The 14,090-nt window shown below is 51.0% G+C and overlaps 1 protein-coding gene across 3 annotated transcripts in view; it reads right to left on the reverse strand.

Annotated features, from left to right (window-relative positions):
• The window catches only part of LOC126995607 (uncharacterized), a 198,522-nt gene that overhangs the window by 92,429 nt on the left and 92,003 nt on the right, over window positions 1-14,090 (reverse strand). For all 3 annotated transcript variants that reach the window (XM_050855306.1, XM_050855304.1, XM_050855305.1), the window contains one exon: window positions 11,761-13,018. In XM_050855306.1, the coding sequence (XP_050711263.1) occupies window positions 11,761-12,999 (1,239 nt within the window). In that variant the 5' untranslated portion in view covers window positions 13,000-13,018. The remainder of the gene's footprint in view (window positions 1-11,760; window positions 13,019-14,090) is intronic.

A 14,090-nucleotide genomic window follows, 5' to 3' on the forward strand; every position in this document is an offset into this window, starting at 1 on the left:
CCTTATCTCCTACCCTTCATGGTCTGTAGCGCCCTAAGAGGATATGCGCTAACCAACATCACACAAGGCAAAATTATACAGAAATAACTATCCTCAATTGCCCCTAAATTACTAATCTAGCCCCATGTAAGCCCCAGCACAGCCTATCGATGCACTACCGTCAGGCCCCTTCATGCTACACTTCATGCCCTACAGCCCCCTATATGAACACACACACACACACACACACACACACACACACACGCGCCCTATCTATGCCTGGCAGCCACCGTCCGTCTCGTCTCGCCCGGCGCACTTATTAGCATGTGGAGCCTTTGATGTTTTACAAGCCGTCAGTCCGAGTCAGAGTTCCTCCTCCTCCTCCGTCCGAATTACAGTGTTGGGGCCATCCATCGCCAGAAATTCGATTAGGTCCAGTTGTCGGTCACTTGCAGGGGAAAATGGGCCTTAGAAACGGACGCTTGTTATATATCGACTCTTTCTGCTGCTGCTGCTGCTGATGATGATGCTGGGGGGAAGAGGAGGAGGTTGCCGATGAACATGTCGTAATTAATGGCAAGGAGTGTTTTCGCTTTTATTTTTCTCTTTTATTTTTTTTTTCCTGTTCGTATTTTCGCTCTGGTCTCACGCGAGTTGGCTCTTGATGCTCCCTCCTCCTCCTCCTCCTCTTCCCCCTCCTCGCTCTCCCTTTCCCTTCCTGCCTTCCAGCTCGAATCATGTCAAGGCAGTCAGTCAATCTTTCAGTCTTTACTTTCCTCACCGGGAGAGTGAAAGAGGGAGGAGACGGAGATCGAAAGTGTAGTCACCATTACCATTATTACGTTATCATGCAATGAGTGAAAGTAATCGAAGCACGTTGTTAGGTTTAGTATATTAGTTCGTGTATGTGTGTGTGTGTGTGTGTGTGTCTGGAGGTGAACAGTTGGGTGCTGCTAAGGGAGGGAATAGGACGAGGAAGAGGAGGACGAGGAGAGGAGGAAGGACATGGGTGGCGGTGTGGTGGAGGTACTACGGAATATCGATCGTGTAAAGGCAATTTCGGCCACAAGTCGATGCGTTCCCCGCGTGACGAGAGAGTCGGTGGGTGGGGAGGGGCGGGGTGGGCGGGGGGCTATGGGGTAATGGGCGTTGGGTGTGGTAGGGTGTGGTGGGGTAGGGTAGGGTGGGGTCAGTCACGGGGGGTAATGTGCAGGGCGCCGTAGGGAAGGGTGCCGAGGGGGGTAGGGAGTGGGTAAATGGGGAGATCAGGGTGGTGGGGGAGCAGACGAGGGAGGTAACGGGGGTAAGGGGGGGCTAGGGAGGCAGACGTAGGGGTAGGTGGGTTGGTGGGTGGTGGGAGGGGTCGTGTGTGTGTGTGTATGTGCGTGTGTAGGGTGGTGAGGGTGAGGGGGGTAGGGGGGGCTAGCAGATGTTTCAGGACTGGCGACAATAACCGGACAGGCCACAGTGGCTGACGGACGCCCCGCGGTGTCTCAATCCGCACACACACACACACACACACACACACACACACACACACAGAAAATACTCCCTAACACTACTTTCCTCCAACGCGCCGTTCAGAATGTATGCACAAAACTACTGAGGAAAAATAAGTAATTCAAGTTCGAGGCGTACACTTTGGCATCGGTGGCGGAGAAGGCGACGCTGGATGGCTGGTCGAAGTGATGCAGTACGCGGCTTAAGAGACGGACGCTGAGGGAATGACGGATGCGTGGACGATGGATGGCCAATGGATGAAGAGTGAACAGTGGAAGAGGATGATAAACCTGGAATGACGGATGCGTGGACGATGGATGGCCAATGGATGAAGAGTGAACAGTGGAAGAGGATGATAAACCTAACTTCACTGAAACGTTACTCATGATGTCTTGGAAGTAGTAGTAGTAGTAGTAGTAGTAGTAGTAGTAGTAGTTATGCAAGAACGGTAAAGGTAGTGGAAGTGTTAGCGAAAGCGACACAGACACGCACAGACACATATTAGCGAAGGTCAAACAGTATGATAGGGGTGGGCGAATGCGTGTGCGTGTGTGTGTGTGTGTGTGTGTGTGTATGCGTGCCGGGGTCATATTGTATGCGTGCATGTGTGCGTTTGTGTTTGCGTGTCGGCACCCATGACTTGATCTAGGCGTCGTGTGCGTGCCAATGACTGCTCGTGTGTGTTTGTGTACGCTTATGTACGTCTGTCTACGTGTGTGTGTGTGTGTGTGTGTGTGTGTGTGTGTGTGTGTGTTCCTCGCAAGAAATTAAACAATAAATAAATCGCGATGCATATATACGTCAGCGAATCAATGGCGAGGAACAATAAAGAAGGTGAAACGCGGCCACACCAACCATTGAGGAGGGCGAGGAGGGGAGAGGAGCAGCCCGGGAGGAGGAGGAGGAGGAGGAGGAGGAGGAAGAGGGTTAAGAAGAAACAGGAAGGAGGAGAGGAAGAAAGGGACACCGAGGGGGCATCCATCCTTTAACTCCTCCTCCCTCCCTTCTTCCTTCCTTCCTTAGCCTCGTCCTAACCTTCGTATGCAAGTCATCTCACCTTTTTCCCTCCCCTTCTCCTCCTCCTCGTCCTTCTCCCCTCAGCCACTTTGCCTTCCTTTCCCCTCCTCTCCCCCCTCGCTCCCCTCCCCGGCGCCCCTAGCACGGGAGCCGCCCTGGCCGCCCTCTACCCTCCTTCCTGAGACTATAAACCTGAGAACGACCCCTATAAAGATACAGGCCGGGCCGGAACCGAACTGCCTACTACCCCCTCCTGGCCTCCTCCTTCTCTTCTTCCCCCTCAACTCCTCTATTCTTCCTTCCTTCCTAACATTTTTTTCTTCTTCGGCTACTTCGACTTTCCTGGATTGTGCAAGAGTGGCTTTAGTTAGCTTTCTTTTTACAACCTTCTCTTTCTTTCAATTCTCCTTTTTTGCTATTTACTACGTTTTGGGCTTATTTTCCCCTCTAATATTGCGCATTATCTCTCTCTCTCTCTCTCTCTCTCTCTCTCTCTCTCTCTCTCTCTCTCTCTCTCTCTCTCTCTACCATGTTCCAAACACACCATTTCCCTGCTCCTTACGCCCCCCCATATGACCACTCCCTCCCCTCCCTCTCTCCCTCCCGCCTTTCCCTCCTGTCCTCTTCGCCCCAGCAACCGGTTACTGCCAAAACCGGTTATGGCAGCTGTCATCAATTCTCAAGTAACCTCCGCCAGGCACTGAGTGAGTGAGGCCGATGCCCCGGTGTGTGTGTGTGTGTGTGTGTGTGTGTGTGTGTGTGTGTGTGTGTGTGTTGTCCGAAGCTTCGCGGAATCACATGAAGCGGTTCCAGTGGTGAGTCACTCCCTCACACACACACACACACACACACACGTCCACGGCAGCGCTAAATTATAAAGGAAACTCCCTCCTCCTTCCTTACAGGCCAGGCCGTGAGGCGCCGCGAGGAAAGGAGCCGCGGAGCCACCACGGAGGAGAGGCGGAGGAGCCAAGGGGAGAGCCAATACCACAGGGCCAACAACGCCACCGCCACAGCAAACTCCCTTCCCTTTCCTTCCCTTCCCTTCCTCTCCTCCAAGACTCGCTGGATGGTTGTTGGGTTGGCCGCGAGGTGTGTGTGTGTGTGTGTGTGTGTGTGTGTTGCTAGGCCGTGGCGACGACCACTGGGGCCACACCTTGACTGACACACACACACACACACACACACACTCTTTCACTACCGCATACTTAACTACCTACAACTAAAAGCGCCACCCACACACACCCACACCCACACACACACACACACTCTTTCACTACCGCATACTTAACTACCTACAACTAAAAGCGCCACACACACACACACACACACACACACACACACACACACACACTACACACACACACACACACACACACTCAAGATTTGCGACATGTAACACCTACTCCTCGCCCCTAAATATTGATCACCGTCCGTCTGTACGCCCACACGCCCAGGAGAAGGAAGGGAGGAGTAGGTCCGCGCCTCAGCCTATAGCGCCTCCCCCCTTCTTTACCCCTACAATAACCCCCCCCCCCCTCTCTCTCTCTCTCTCTCTCTCTCTCTCTCTCGGTCTCGGCGCCTCTCCTCTCTCACCTTCCCTCCTCCTCCAATCTTCGCTCCTGACCTACTCTCTGCTTTCCCCTCACTTTCAGCCACTTCCCCTCTTCCCCAATCTTCCGCCTACACAAAGACAAACACCCACATGTATACGTGGCTCACATGTATACCCGATCTACGTGCACACAGCTGCGACAGGAGGAGGAGGAGGAGGAAGAGGAGGCGGAGGAAGAGCCAGAGATATGCTAGCCACGTCCGTCTGAAGCAGAGAAGCGTGAGGGACAGACAGGAAGGAAATACTAACCAATACACTACAGCATCATGACGCAGTTTTCTCTGAAGTGATGCGCTCTCCCCCACCCCTTAACCTCCTCCTCCTCCCTCCTCCTCCTCTAACCCCGACTCCCACTGCCTGACACCTGATACTTGATGACATGCTTGTAACAGACAGCCTCCTCCTCCCCTCTACTCCTCCTGCTGCTGCTGCTCCTGCTGTTTATATACACCACCAGCACAGCCCTTACCGCGGAATGCACTTAAGTCATCGTGCTATATGTGCTCAAAAGCTTTCCTACTTCTCTGTCTTTCGCTTTCATGTTTCCTCGTGCTCTAATTATTATCCTACTGTAAATGAACACCACCTAAATGTTTCTCTTCCTGCTGTATAATCAAATGGTTGCCTGCTTGCCTGCCTACTAGCTTGACGTATACCTCTCCTTTCTCATACAAACAACACCCTATCATCCCTCCCTTCCTGCTGAACCCACGCTCTACTGCCTCCTCTTCCTCTACCCTTGCTCCTGCATTCATGGGTCAGCCAGCACCTCTCACCGCCTGCTGCTCCCAATGCCTGCTGAAACACCTGGCTTCCTTCCTACACCATCCGGGGAAGTGCCTCCAACACCTACGAAATATCTCCCGCCTTCCTCTTGTTCTCCGTCACCTTTTCCTTGATTTTTTCCTCCATATTGCAACCCCGATTCCAATGAGCTAAGTGGTCGAGAGAGAGAGAGAGAGAGAGAGAGAGAGAGAGAGAGAGAGAGAGAGAGAGACGCACCTTCAGGATAGTCTTCATTCTCTCTCTCTCTCTGTCTCTCTCTGTCTCTCTCTGTCTCTCTCTCTCTCTCTCTCTCTCTCTCTCTTGTTTTGCCTAAGAGAGGGACCAGCCATGTCGCACTTGTTTTTTTGAGTCATCACTGAGAGACAAACACTCAATTATTCTCCTCCTCTTCCTCCTCTTCCTTGTCCTCCTTTTCTTCCTGCTCTTGCTCCTCCTGCTTCAGACGGTCTTTTCTCTCTTTTTCTTCTTCTTCTGTTCTGTTTCTCTTCTTTTCTGTTTCTTCTTCTTTTCCTCTGGTCTGTTTTTTTTTTTTACTTATTTTTCCTCAACTAATATTTTTTCCCTCTTTTTCCTGGTTTTTATTATTATTTTTTTCTGTGCCCAAATATTTATCCCTCAAAGCTCCGACCTCGATTGTTTTCTGAACTTGGCGTGCTGATGCATTTATTGTATTTGTGATATTGTTTGAGGAAGCAAAATTGTTTCCACAAAAGTGTTAAAAAATAAAGAGTATGTATAATAGTGAAAGAAAAATAGACATGGTATGGTTGTTATTCTCTCCGTAAATTAAATCATTCTGACAGTGACGAAACATCAATAGAAAATGTACACACACACACACACACACACACACACACACACACACACTACAACTGATCATTGGGACTGCTGTCATCGCTGCTCCCGCCCCCCTTCCCCTGCACCCACTACCCCCCTTCCACCCATCCACTCTCCTCTCCCAGCACCCCAACCCTCTTTCAGCCCAACAAATTTAATTTTCTATATTTTCAGCTGCACATAAGCTTTAAATCCCTCGGAAATGCGAAAAATAATTAATGAAACAGCCCGCCGTGGCACACCTAATCAAACAGCGGCAGTGCGCTGTTTAGGGACACAAAATCTCTCACCGTGGACGAGCGCCCCTGAAAGGCAAATAAAAAAATAAAAAAAGTTTCCCCATTTCTCCTTTATAACAATTCTGTCCAAAGCTCTAAATCGCTCGAAACATCACCAATCATTAAGAGGGAATTAAGAGCCATTAATATAGGCGACACGGCGTGGCATTTGGGGTCCATTCTAGTAAGCGGGACGCGGGAGGGACAGGAGAGAGGCGAGGGAGAGGGAAGAGGTGGCGGCGGCGACAGTGGTAATGGTAGCAGCAGCAGAGACAGTGGTAGTAATAGTAGTAGCTGTTGTAGTAGCTGTAGTAGTAGTATTGGAAGAGAAGTAGGGGCGATACAAGTCTACCACCTCTCTATCCATCCACAGATACCCCTTTCCTCCGCCTCCTCCTCCTCCATCACCTCCTCCTCCTCCGCTGCCCCAACACCCCCGGGTCGACGTGGGAAGGGCCAGCTGACAAGGTAACAGATGAGAGGTTTCAGACACGCCGGCAGGAGGTTCTGCATCCTGATGACAGAACCACCACCCCCACCCCCATCACCACCACCCCCACAAACCCCATCACCACCACCACCACTACCACCACCACTGCCGATCCGTTTAGAGCCGTAGTGAATACAGACCGGAACATCTACCCCATCCCCATCTTCCCACCCATCACCCATTCTCTTCCCCTAACCCTCTACCTCTTCCTCCATCCCTCCCTCCCTACCTTCCACCCCATCCCCTCCGGTCCCATCCAGCTTCGATAAAACGTCATCCATTGTTATTATTTTTTTTTCCTCTCGTTCGCTCGCAAAAAAAGAAAACCCGATGATATTAGACACAAAAATACAGCAAATTGATAACCGTATTTCCAAGAGACTCATTCTTTTTAAAACGGATTAACACGGCTTTTTTTTTTTCGGAATTGATTTTGGAAAGGATACATTATTAACACGTTTTCCTAGCCAAAGAATATCCGTCTATTATTTAAGGGGAAACTAAGCTCATACTGACATCATTATTTCTACCTTGAACGCTTTTTACTATTATCATTATTATCAGTAATTGCACACTCGGCTCCCCCCCCCCCGCCCACTCCTCAAATCACCCTATTCTAGCACGTCACTTCCAATTGTTTGTTTATAAGCTTGTGTTGATGTTTGGCCGATAATGATGGATTGGCGTTATGAATCTGTTAATTAATTTTGGGTGTGTCGGAGCCATGGGCCGGGATGACTTTCCTTTTATTTCGTATTATTTATATATATATATATATATATTTTTCGTCACGTGTCGATAAAATCCATGTGTGCGTCAGATTTCTGTCATGTATGTATGTGTGGGAGTAGCAGCGGGGTAGGGTGAGCCAGTATGTATGTACACACACACACACACACACACACACACACACACAGAAGGAAACATGCGAAAACAAATAAACAAACAGCTCTCCCCACCAACACACACACACACACACACACACACACACACACACACACACACACACACACACACACACAGGGAAATACCAAACACAACACAACACAACACATTGCACAACATCACCAACACATTCTCTAAACACCTAACTAACCAAACACACACACACACACACACACACACACACACACACACACACACACACGCACAAAAAATGCCCATCACGTCCTAATAATTGATAATGAGTTACAAACATTGGCTTCGTGCTTCATAATAATATACAAAAAGAGTAAATAAAGGGGTGTTGATGATTTTTTTTTTTTGTGTGTGTGTGTGTGTGTGTGTGTGGATAAATGGCACCGAAAAATGTCCCGAGCAAATCCAGGGCTTTAGCCTAATTAACACAGCGCCCATGATTGTGATTAATTAACAGTTAATACCAGTTACAAAACATGGCAGTCCTCTGGTGTAGCCCACGATAATAACTGGCTCCCCTCACCCTCCCCTTTCTCTCTCTCCCCCTTTACTTTTCCCCTTTCCACTCACTCTCGGTTGGGGTTGGGCTGGGGTAGGTGAGGGGAAAGAGGAAAGAGGAGAGGGGAGGGGAGGGAATGTGTGAAGGAAAAGGAGTATGAGGTAACGAGGAAAACCAGGTATGATAAGGGGACGGGAGTAAGACGGTGAGTAAAGGTGAGTAAGAATACAGGAGTAAAAATAGGATCAAATATAAAGTAAAATGGGTAAAAACCAAAGCAAGACAGAGTGGCGTTACCTGGTGCGAGAGGTCAGGTAAGGTAGGATAGGAGCAGAAAGGAAGAGCGAAGGGTAAGGAAAAGCATGAGGAGGGAGAAAAGTGGGGGGAGGAGCCGGGGCGGGGGGGGAGACGTGCAGGAAATGTGGAAGGATAAGATAGGAGAGGAGGAGGAGGAGAAGGAAAGAGAGGAAGGGAGAGAGAGAGAGAGAGAGAGAGAGAGAGATAGAGAGAGAGAGAGAGAGAGAGAGAGAGAGAGAGAGAGAGAGAGAGAGAGAGAGAGAGAGAGAGAGAGAGAGAGAGAGAGAATGAAGGGAAGAGAAAGGAAAGGGGACGGAGGAGAAGGGGCAGGGAAGGGGGAGGGAGAGGTGAAGGGAGGGGAGGGAAACGGGTCAGTGAGAGAAAATTACCTCAGAATAATTAAAAAAATATTAATTACTGCTTCACTTCCGGCCGGGTCTCTACGAACTGACGGTAATGGCGGACACATGGTAGGAGGAGAAGGAGGAGGAGGAGGAGGAGGAGTGAGGGGAGTGAGTGAGTATCCGTCAGAGGGGGGCACGGGGGGGGGAGGGGAGAGTTGTTCAGCTGTTGTGTGGTGGTGGTGGTGGTGGTGAAGATTGCCGTGGTACTGGTAGTGATGGTGATGTGGTGGTAGTTCATTGATTAGTATTGTGGTTGTGTTGATTATGGTGGAAGCTCATTGATCACAGTTTCGTATGAGGTGGTTGTGATGATGGTGGTTGTGACTGCGTGGAGACCTTGACGTGTGATCGGTGGTGGAAGACGAGGTAGAGTGATGGAGGTGGCGTGGGAGTGGTGGTGAGGGGTGGTGGAGGAGGAGGAGGAGGAGGAGGAGGTAATGGTGTGATAATAGCGGTAGTTGCGTGAAATTGGTGATGTATTCTGGTGGTGGTTTGATGTGGCAGCAGATGTAATGGTGTGGCTCGGGCGTAGTTAAGTTGCAGTGTTACCAGACGGGAAGTTGTAATATGTCATGTATTTAGCGGAGTATTGCGATCTATCTTCACTGTGGCATTGTTGTGGTTGTTCTTGATGTTGGTGTTCGTGTTCTTTTGGCAGGTGGTGGTGGTTGTGGTGGGGGTGATGGCAACCCGTAACTGCCCTGCGTCACAACAGCCGTGGGTCAAGAAAGGGATACATAAAGAAGGATCAAACTCGAAAAGAAAGAAGAATCGCTCGCGTCATCCTCCTTCCATCGTCAACTGGCTGCCCGGGGCAAAACTATTTCAGCTCCCTCCTTCCATCTATCCACCCCCATCCCACCTGCATCCAATCTATCTTAATAGGGGCAATTCTTTCGTCAATACATCCATCTTGTTCTCGCTCTGTTTATCCTCTCTCTTATTTTTTCTATTGTTTAGCTTCTTTTCCCTTCTCTTCATTCCCTTTCGTACGGCCATCGCTCGGCACACTCCTCATGCCATCATTCACATACGATATAGTCATCACTTCCTCGACAACATAAAACAAACAGCCACATCAACCATACATTAAAACAAACACAATCAATCATTCGCTCGTTTCCACTTCCCGGTCTCGACTCTAATTATTAAACTGGCATTGAAGTTTCATGATAAGCAGGATTTTTTTTTCGTCCCCCCACCGCGTCGGGCCGGCAGCACCCCCGCGGCCGCCACAAGTGCCCGCTGTTCTGGCTTCTTCCTTCTGGTCGTGAGTCACAAGGCTGGTCAAGGATGATTCACAAGGCTCCTCTCACGCCGAGGGTGCTGCCCGGGCGGCGTGAGTCACCCTCCCCCACAAGGGCCTCCTCATGCCCCGCCGTGGCCCTCAGGTACTCCTCAAGGCACCCACTTATTGGTCATCGCCGCCTGAGGTGTGAGTCGGCCCAGACAACACCCGCAACAGCTACACTGCCCTCGAGGTACACACAGGTGCCGTTTACAGAGACGCGCCCGTGTGTTTCCAGTGGAGTAGGAACAACCCACTCGCTTAATCTACACAAGCATCATTTACACTGGTGATACCGCGTGTAGCAAGAAGCCGGCCGACAAAAAAATGGCAAAACAAACTCAGGTGTCACTCACAGACGCGCTACTGTGAGGCGGCGGCTGAGGAAGCAGTGTTGGGGAGTTCATTTGCTCCTCACCTCAGACCTCGTAATCGCTCCCGGCACAAGAAATAACAAAAAAGAAACATATGAATTTACTACACCGCTGCGTAATTTGATCATGCCGCAGTTCCCGATAGCAGGAGGAGGAGGAGGAGGAGGAGGAGTTGAAAGAGGAAGAGGAAGGTGACGAGGAGGAAGGGGAGGAGGAGGGCAAAGAAAATATATAGTCATTCTGAGAGGTGAGTGGTAGAAGCAAATTGGTGTAAGAATGAAAAAAAAAAAATAGTAGATCGACATCATGACCACAAATTGTTTATAGAATGATTACTCGTGTGTCCTGAAGGATGTGTGGTGGAGGGGGGAAGGGGGCAGACAGAGGGAGGGGAAAAGGGGAGGGGAAAGAGGGAGGGGAAAGGGCGTGAGGGGTTTTGATGGAAGTACTACGTGTGGCGAGTTTTTGTCCTTGAGCTGTGATGTGAGAGCTTAAAGTCTCTCCCCCCCGCTCTCTCCCTCCACTCCCCAACCCCTCCGCTGTGTACTCCCCCGCCGGTGACTTCCTTTCGTCTCCCCTTCAGCGGGAAAAATAAATAATCATAATAATCAAGATGGGGACACGGAACCTATAATAAACACAAATATATATAAGGGAGGCCGCTGTCCGTGTGTGTGTGTGTGTGTGTGTGTGTGTGTGTGTGTGTGTGTGTGTGTGTGAGGAGAGAGATAAAAAAAAATCTCGCAAGTTTTCGCAACAAATGATTCACGGGATCCCGGCTTCTGTATACGTGAGGGACGTGAAGTAACATTATATGAAGGAAATAACACAACCTGAGTGCAGCTGGGCGTTACGTGGCTTGCCTGTCTGCCTGCCTGCTTGTGTAAATGCAGGCATATCTGTGCGTGTGTGTGCGTGCCTCGTGGAAGGCGTGTAATGGAGGCCTGTCCATCACGCCGCTGCCACATGGAAGGGCCACCCGACCTCGATGTTGGCGTGTTGTGGCGCGGCGGCTTTATGTGCTCTCCCTCCTTCACTGCGTGTGCATCCCCGCTTGCTACACACACACACACACACACACACACACACACACACGTTCTATGGAAGGTAATAAGAATAATACTTAATCGAATGACAAGTTGTTTGCTGAATGTAGTCTTGAGTACGTGCGTCTGTTAGACTTAAACTCTGGCATTAAGAGGAAATACCCGAGGAATGTCATTCCTCTAACTACAGGAAAGAATACCGAACGTGCCGAGCACTGCAAACACGGCGCGTCGCCCGCCGGCCCATCAACCTGTCCCGCAGGAATTCGAGCCGCGTGTTGGAGTTTGAAGAACTTAATTTTGGATTCCCCATAGGGTCACATGTTATAAACGACTGTAAACATTGGCACATAATAACATGGAAAAGAATATTTGAGAAGATTTAAGAAAGAACAACAAGGCGGCCGGAGCCTAAACACTCTGGGTACTCACTCTCTTTTCGGTCAGCTTGTCGCAGCGCCGCATCTTGCAGATCTGGTGCGACTTGTCGTTCCTGCAGGGAGCACAGTCACCGCAGTTGTCCTTCCGTTGGCACCCGACACAGTCGCCGCATCGTTTCCGCTTTTTCTTGACAGGCTTTTCAGGCGGATCATCCCCAGGCGGGGGCGGCTGCTGAGGGGGTGGCGGCCGAAAACCCCCTTCCGAGCAGGGCACGGAGGGGGCGGCACCCAGGCCGGCGGGTGCATTGTTGTTGTCCGAGTTGTTCACGGCCGAGGAGGACACGCTTGACACTTGTCCACTGTTCTCCGTGCCAGAGACAGAAGCGTCACTCTCTGAGCTTTCCAGCGATCCCGCACGACCCGCACGCTTCACGTTGGAGCGCACAGGACCCTCCACCCGCAGCTGCGACGAGCTGCTCTCGAAGGACTGTGTCTGCTGCTGCTGTGTAGCCACACTGTTGTTGTTGCTAGTGTTACTACTACTGCTGCCACTGCTGCAGGTGCTGCCACTGGAACCGGTGGGCGGCTGGGTGTTGGGGGACACCTGTGCCGGCGTGGTGGAAGAGGGCACTGGGTCGCTGCCTTGTGGGGACTCGAACATTCGGATGTGTCGCTCGTCCATCATCTGCTGCTGGATGGTAGGAATCTCGCGAGCCTGCACGGGTGCCGGCACCAGGGGGTAGCGGGCGTGTGGCGAGGGCAGCGTGTTGAAGCCTGGGAGCGGCGAGGGCGTGGTGCTGCCAACACTCCGCTCGGGGCTGAAGGCGTCGAAGGGCGGTAGTTTGTGTGGCACGGGGTGTTGTGGGGGGACGTGGTGGTGCGGGTGACCGGGGGGGAAGGAGTCACCAAAGGTGGGGATGGCGTGGGGGTAATGCGAGATGTGAGCCGTGGATGCAGCGGCCACTGGGGGAGTGTGGGTGAGCACCTGGATGGGGGCAGAGGAGGCTGCCAACGGGTGGAGCCTGTGGTCCCCTGCGCGATGGTCCCCCGGGTGGTCGGCCTCCCAGGGGCGGTAGGCGCTGTTCCCGTCGACGCCCACTACACGGGAGGACAGGCTATCGGAGAAGCCATCCCCGAAGAGTAGGTTGTGGGTGTCGAGCAGGCGGCCCGTCAGTCCTTCTCCCAGCTCCATATCCACCAGGCAATTGTAGGGCGGGAATGGGCGGGAGGGGGCGTGGGCGGAGTGGGCGGCCTCGGCGTGGGCGTGGCTCACCCCGGGCACCGAGCTCATACCAACACGGACACTACATCTGTGGAAGAAAACAAGTCAAGTTAGTAAAGATCACGAGGACGCCTGCAGCTGGCGGGCGCCGGGGCGTTGGCTAACATAAAGAAAAAGATGTACAGTAATAAATTTAGATCAGCTCAGATTCAGTGATTTTGCATTTGCTGATATTTCCAAAGTGAATACATTATGAACTAGGTTTTACGAGACTGAAGATATTACATAAACTTATAATATCGACATAAAGACAATTTCATTACACTCAAACATGAAACATATCACAATTTAACTGTTAACACGCCAGGGATGAAGCTAGACGAGCACGATAATGTAAGACATTTCCACAAGGATAAATTAAGGTGACAAAGATGAAAAGAATATATTGAATTAAGAATGACAAAAGCGACACCAAGGCACAAAGGAAACCAGAGCGACAACACAACCAGGCGACAGAGGCACAAAGAAAAGCAGGAACTTCCCGACTCACTCTCCCATCCACCTCTCCGCACCCCACACGAGGCAGAAACACTTGACAACCCTTTATAAAAAAAAAGCAAAAGACAAGCATTTTTAAGGGACCAAGTTAATAATCATAAAGTGAGAAGTGACCAACATAACACCTCAGCACTACAGCAACATACAGAGGCCGTGACATCTGGATACAGGATTTCAGTATACATGGGTGCAGCCGCTCGGGCACTTAGCCAATCAAACGCCACACGTACACAAACGGCAATTTCCGGCCAGATAAGCTGAGGTGTAGTGGCGAAGTGGCACCAGTGACGGCGGTGGCGGGCGGCACTACATATGGAGGGAGGGCACTGTGCCACCATACAACCTAACCTTCCATATACTAATCCAACCTCCTCCTCCTCATTCTCCTGCTCCTCTTATAACGCCACAGGTATTATTTCCAGTCTGTTCAATCAAGGTACGACGACCACCACCACCACCTACTGAAACATACACTCCATACCACCACGCGGCTGCCAACGCCACAACCTCCACTACCACTAATTCTTCTCTCACCTCCTGAACCACCACCACCACTACGACTACACCACTACCCTCACCACCACCACCCCTACTGTATCCCC

This window comes from Eriocheir sinensis, chromosome 8, assembly GCF_024679095.1.
Source record: "Eriocheir sinensis breed Jianghai 21 chromosome 8, ASM2467909v1, whole genome shotgun sequence".
Taxonomy (NCBI): domain Eukaryota; kingdom Metazoa; phylum Arthropoda; class Malacostraca; order Decapoda; family Varunidae; genus Eriocheir; species Eriocheir sinensis.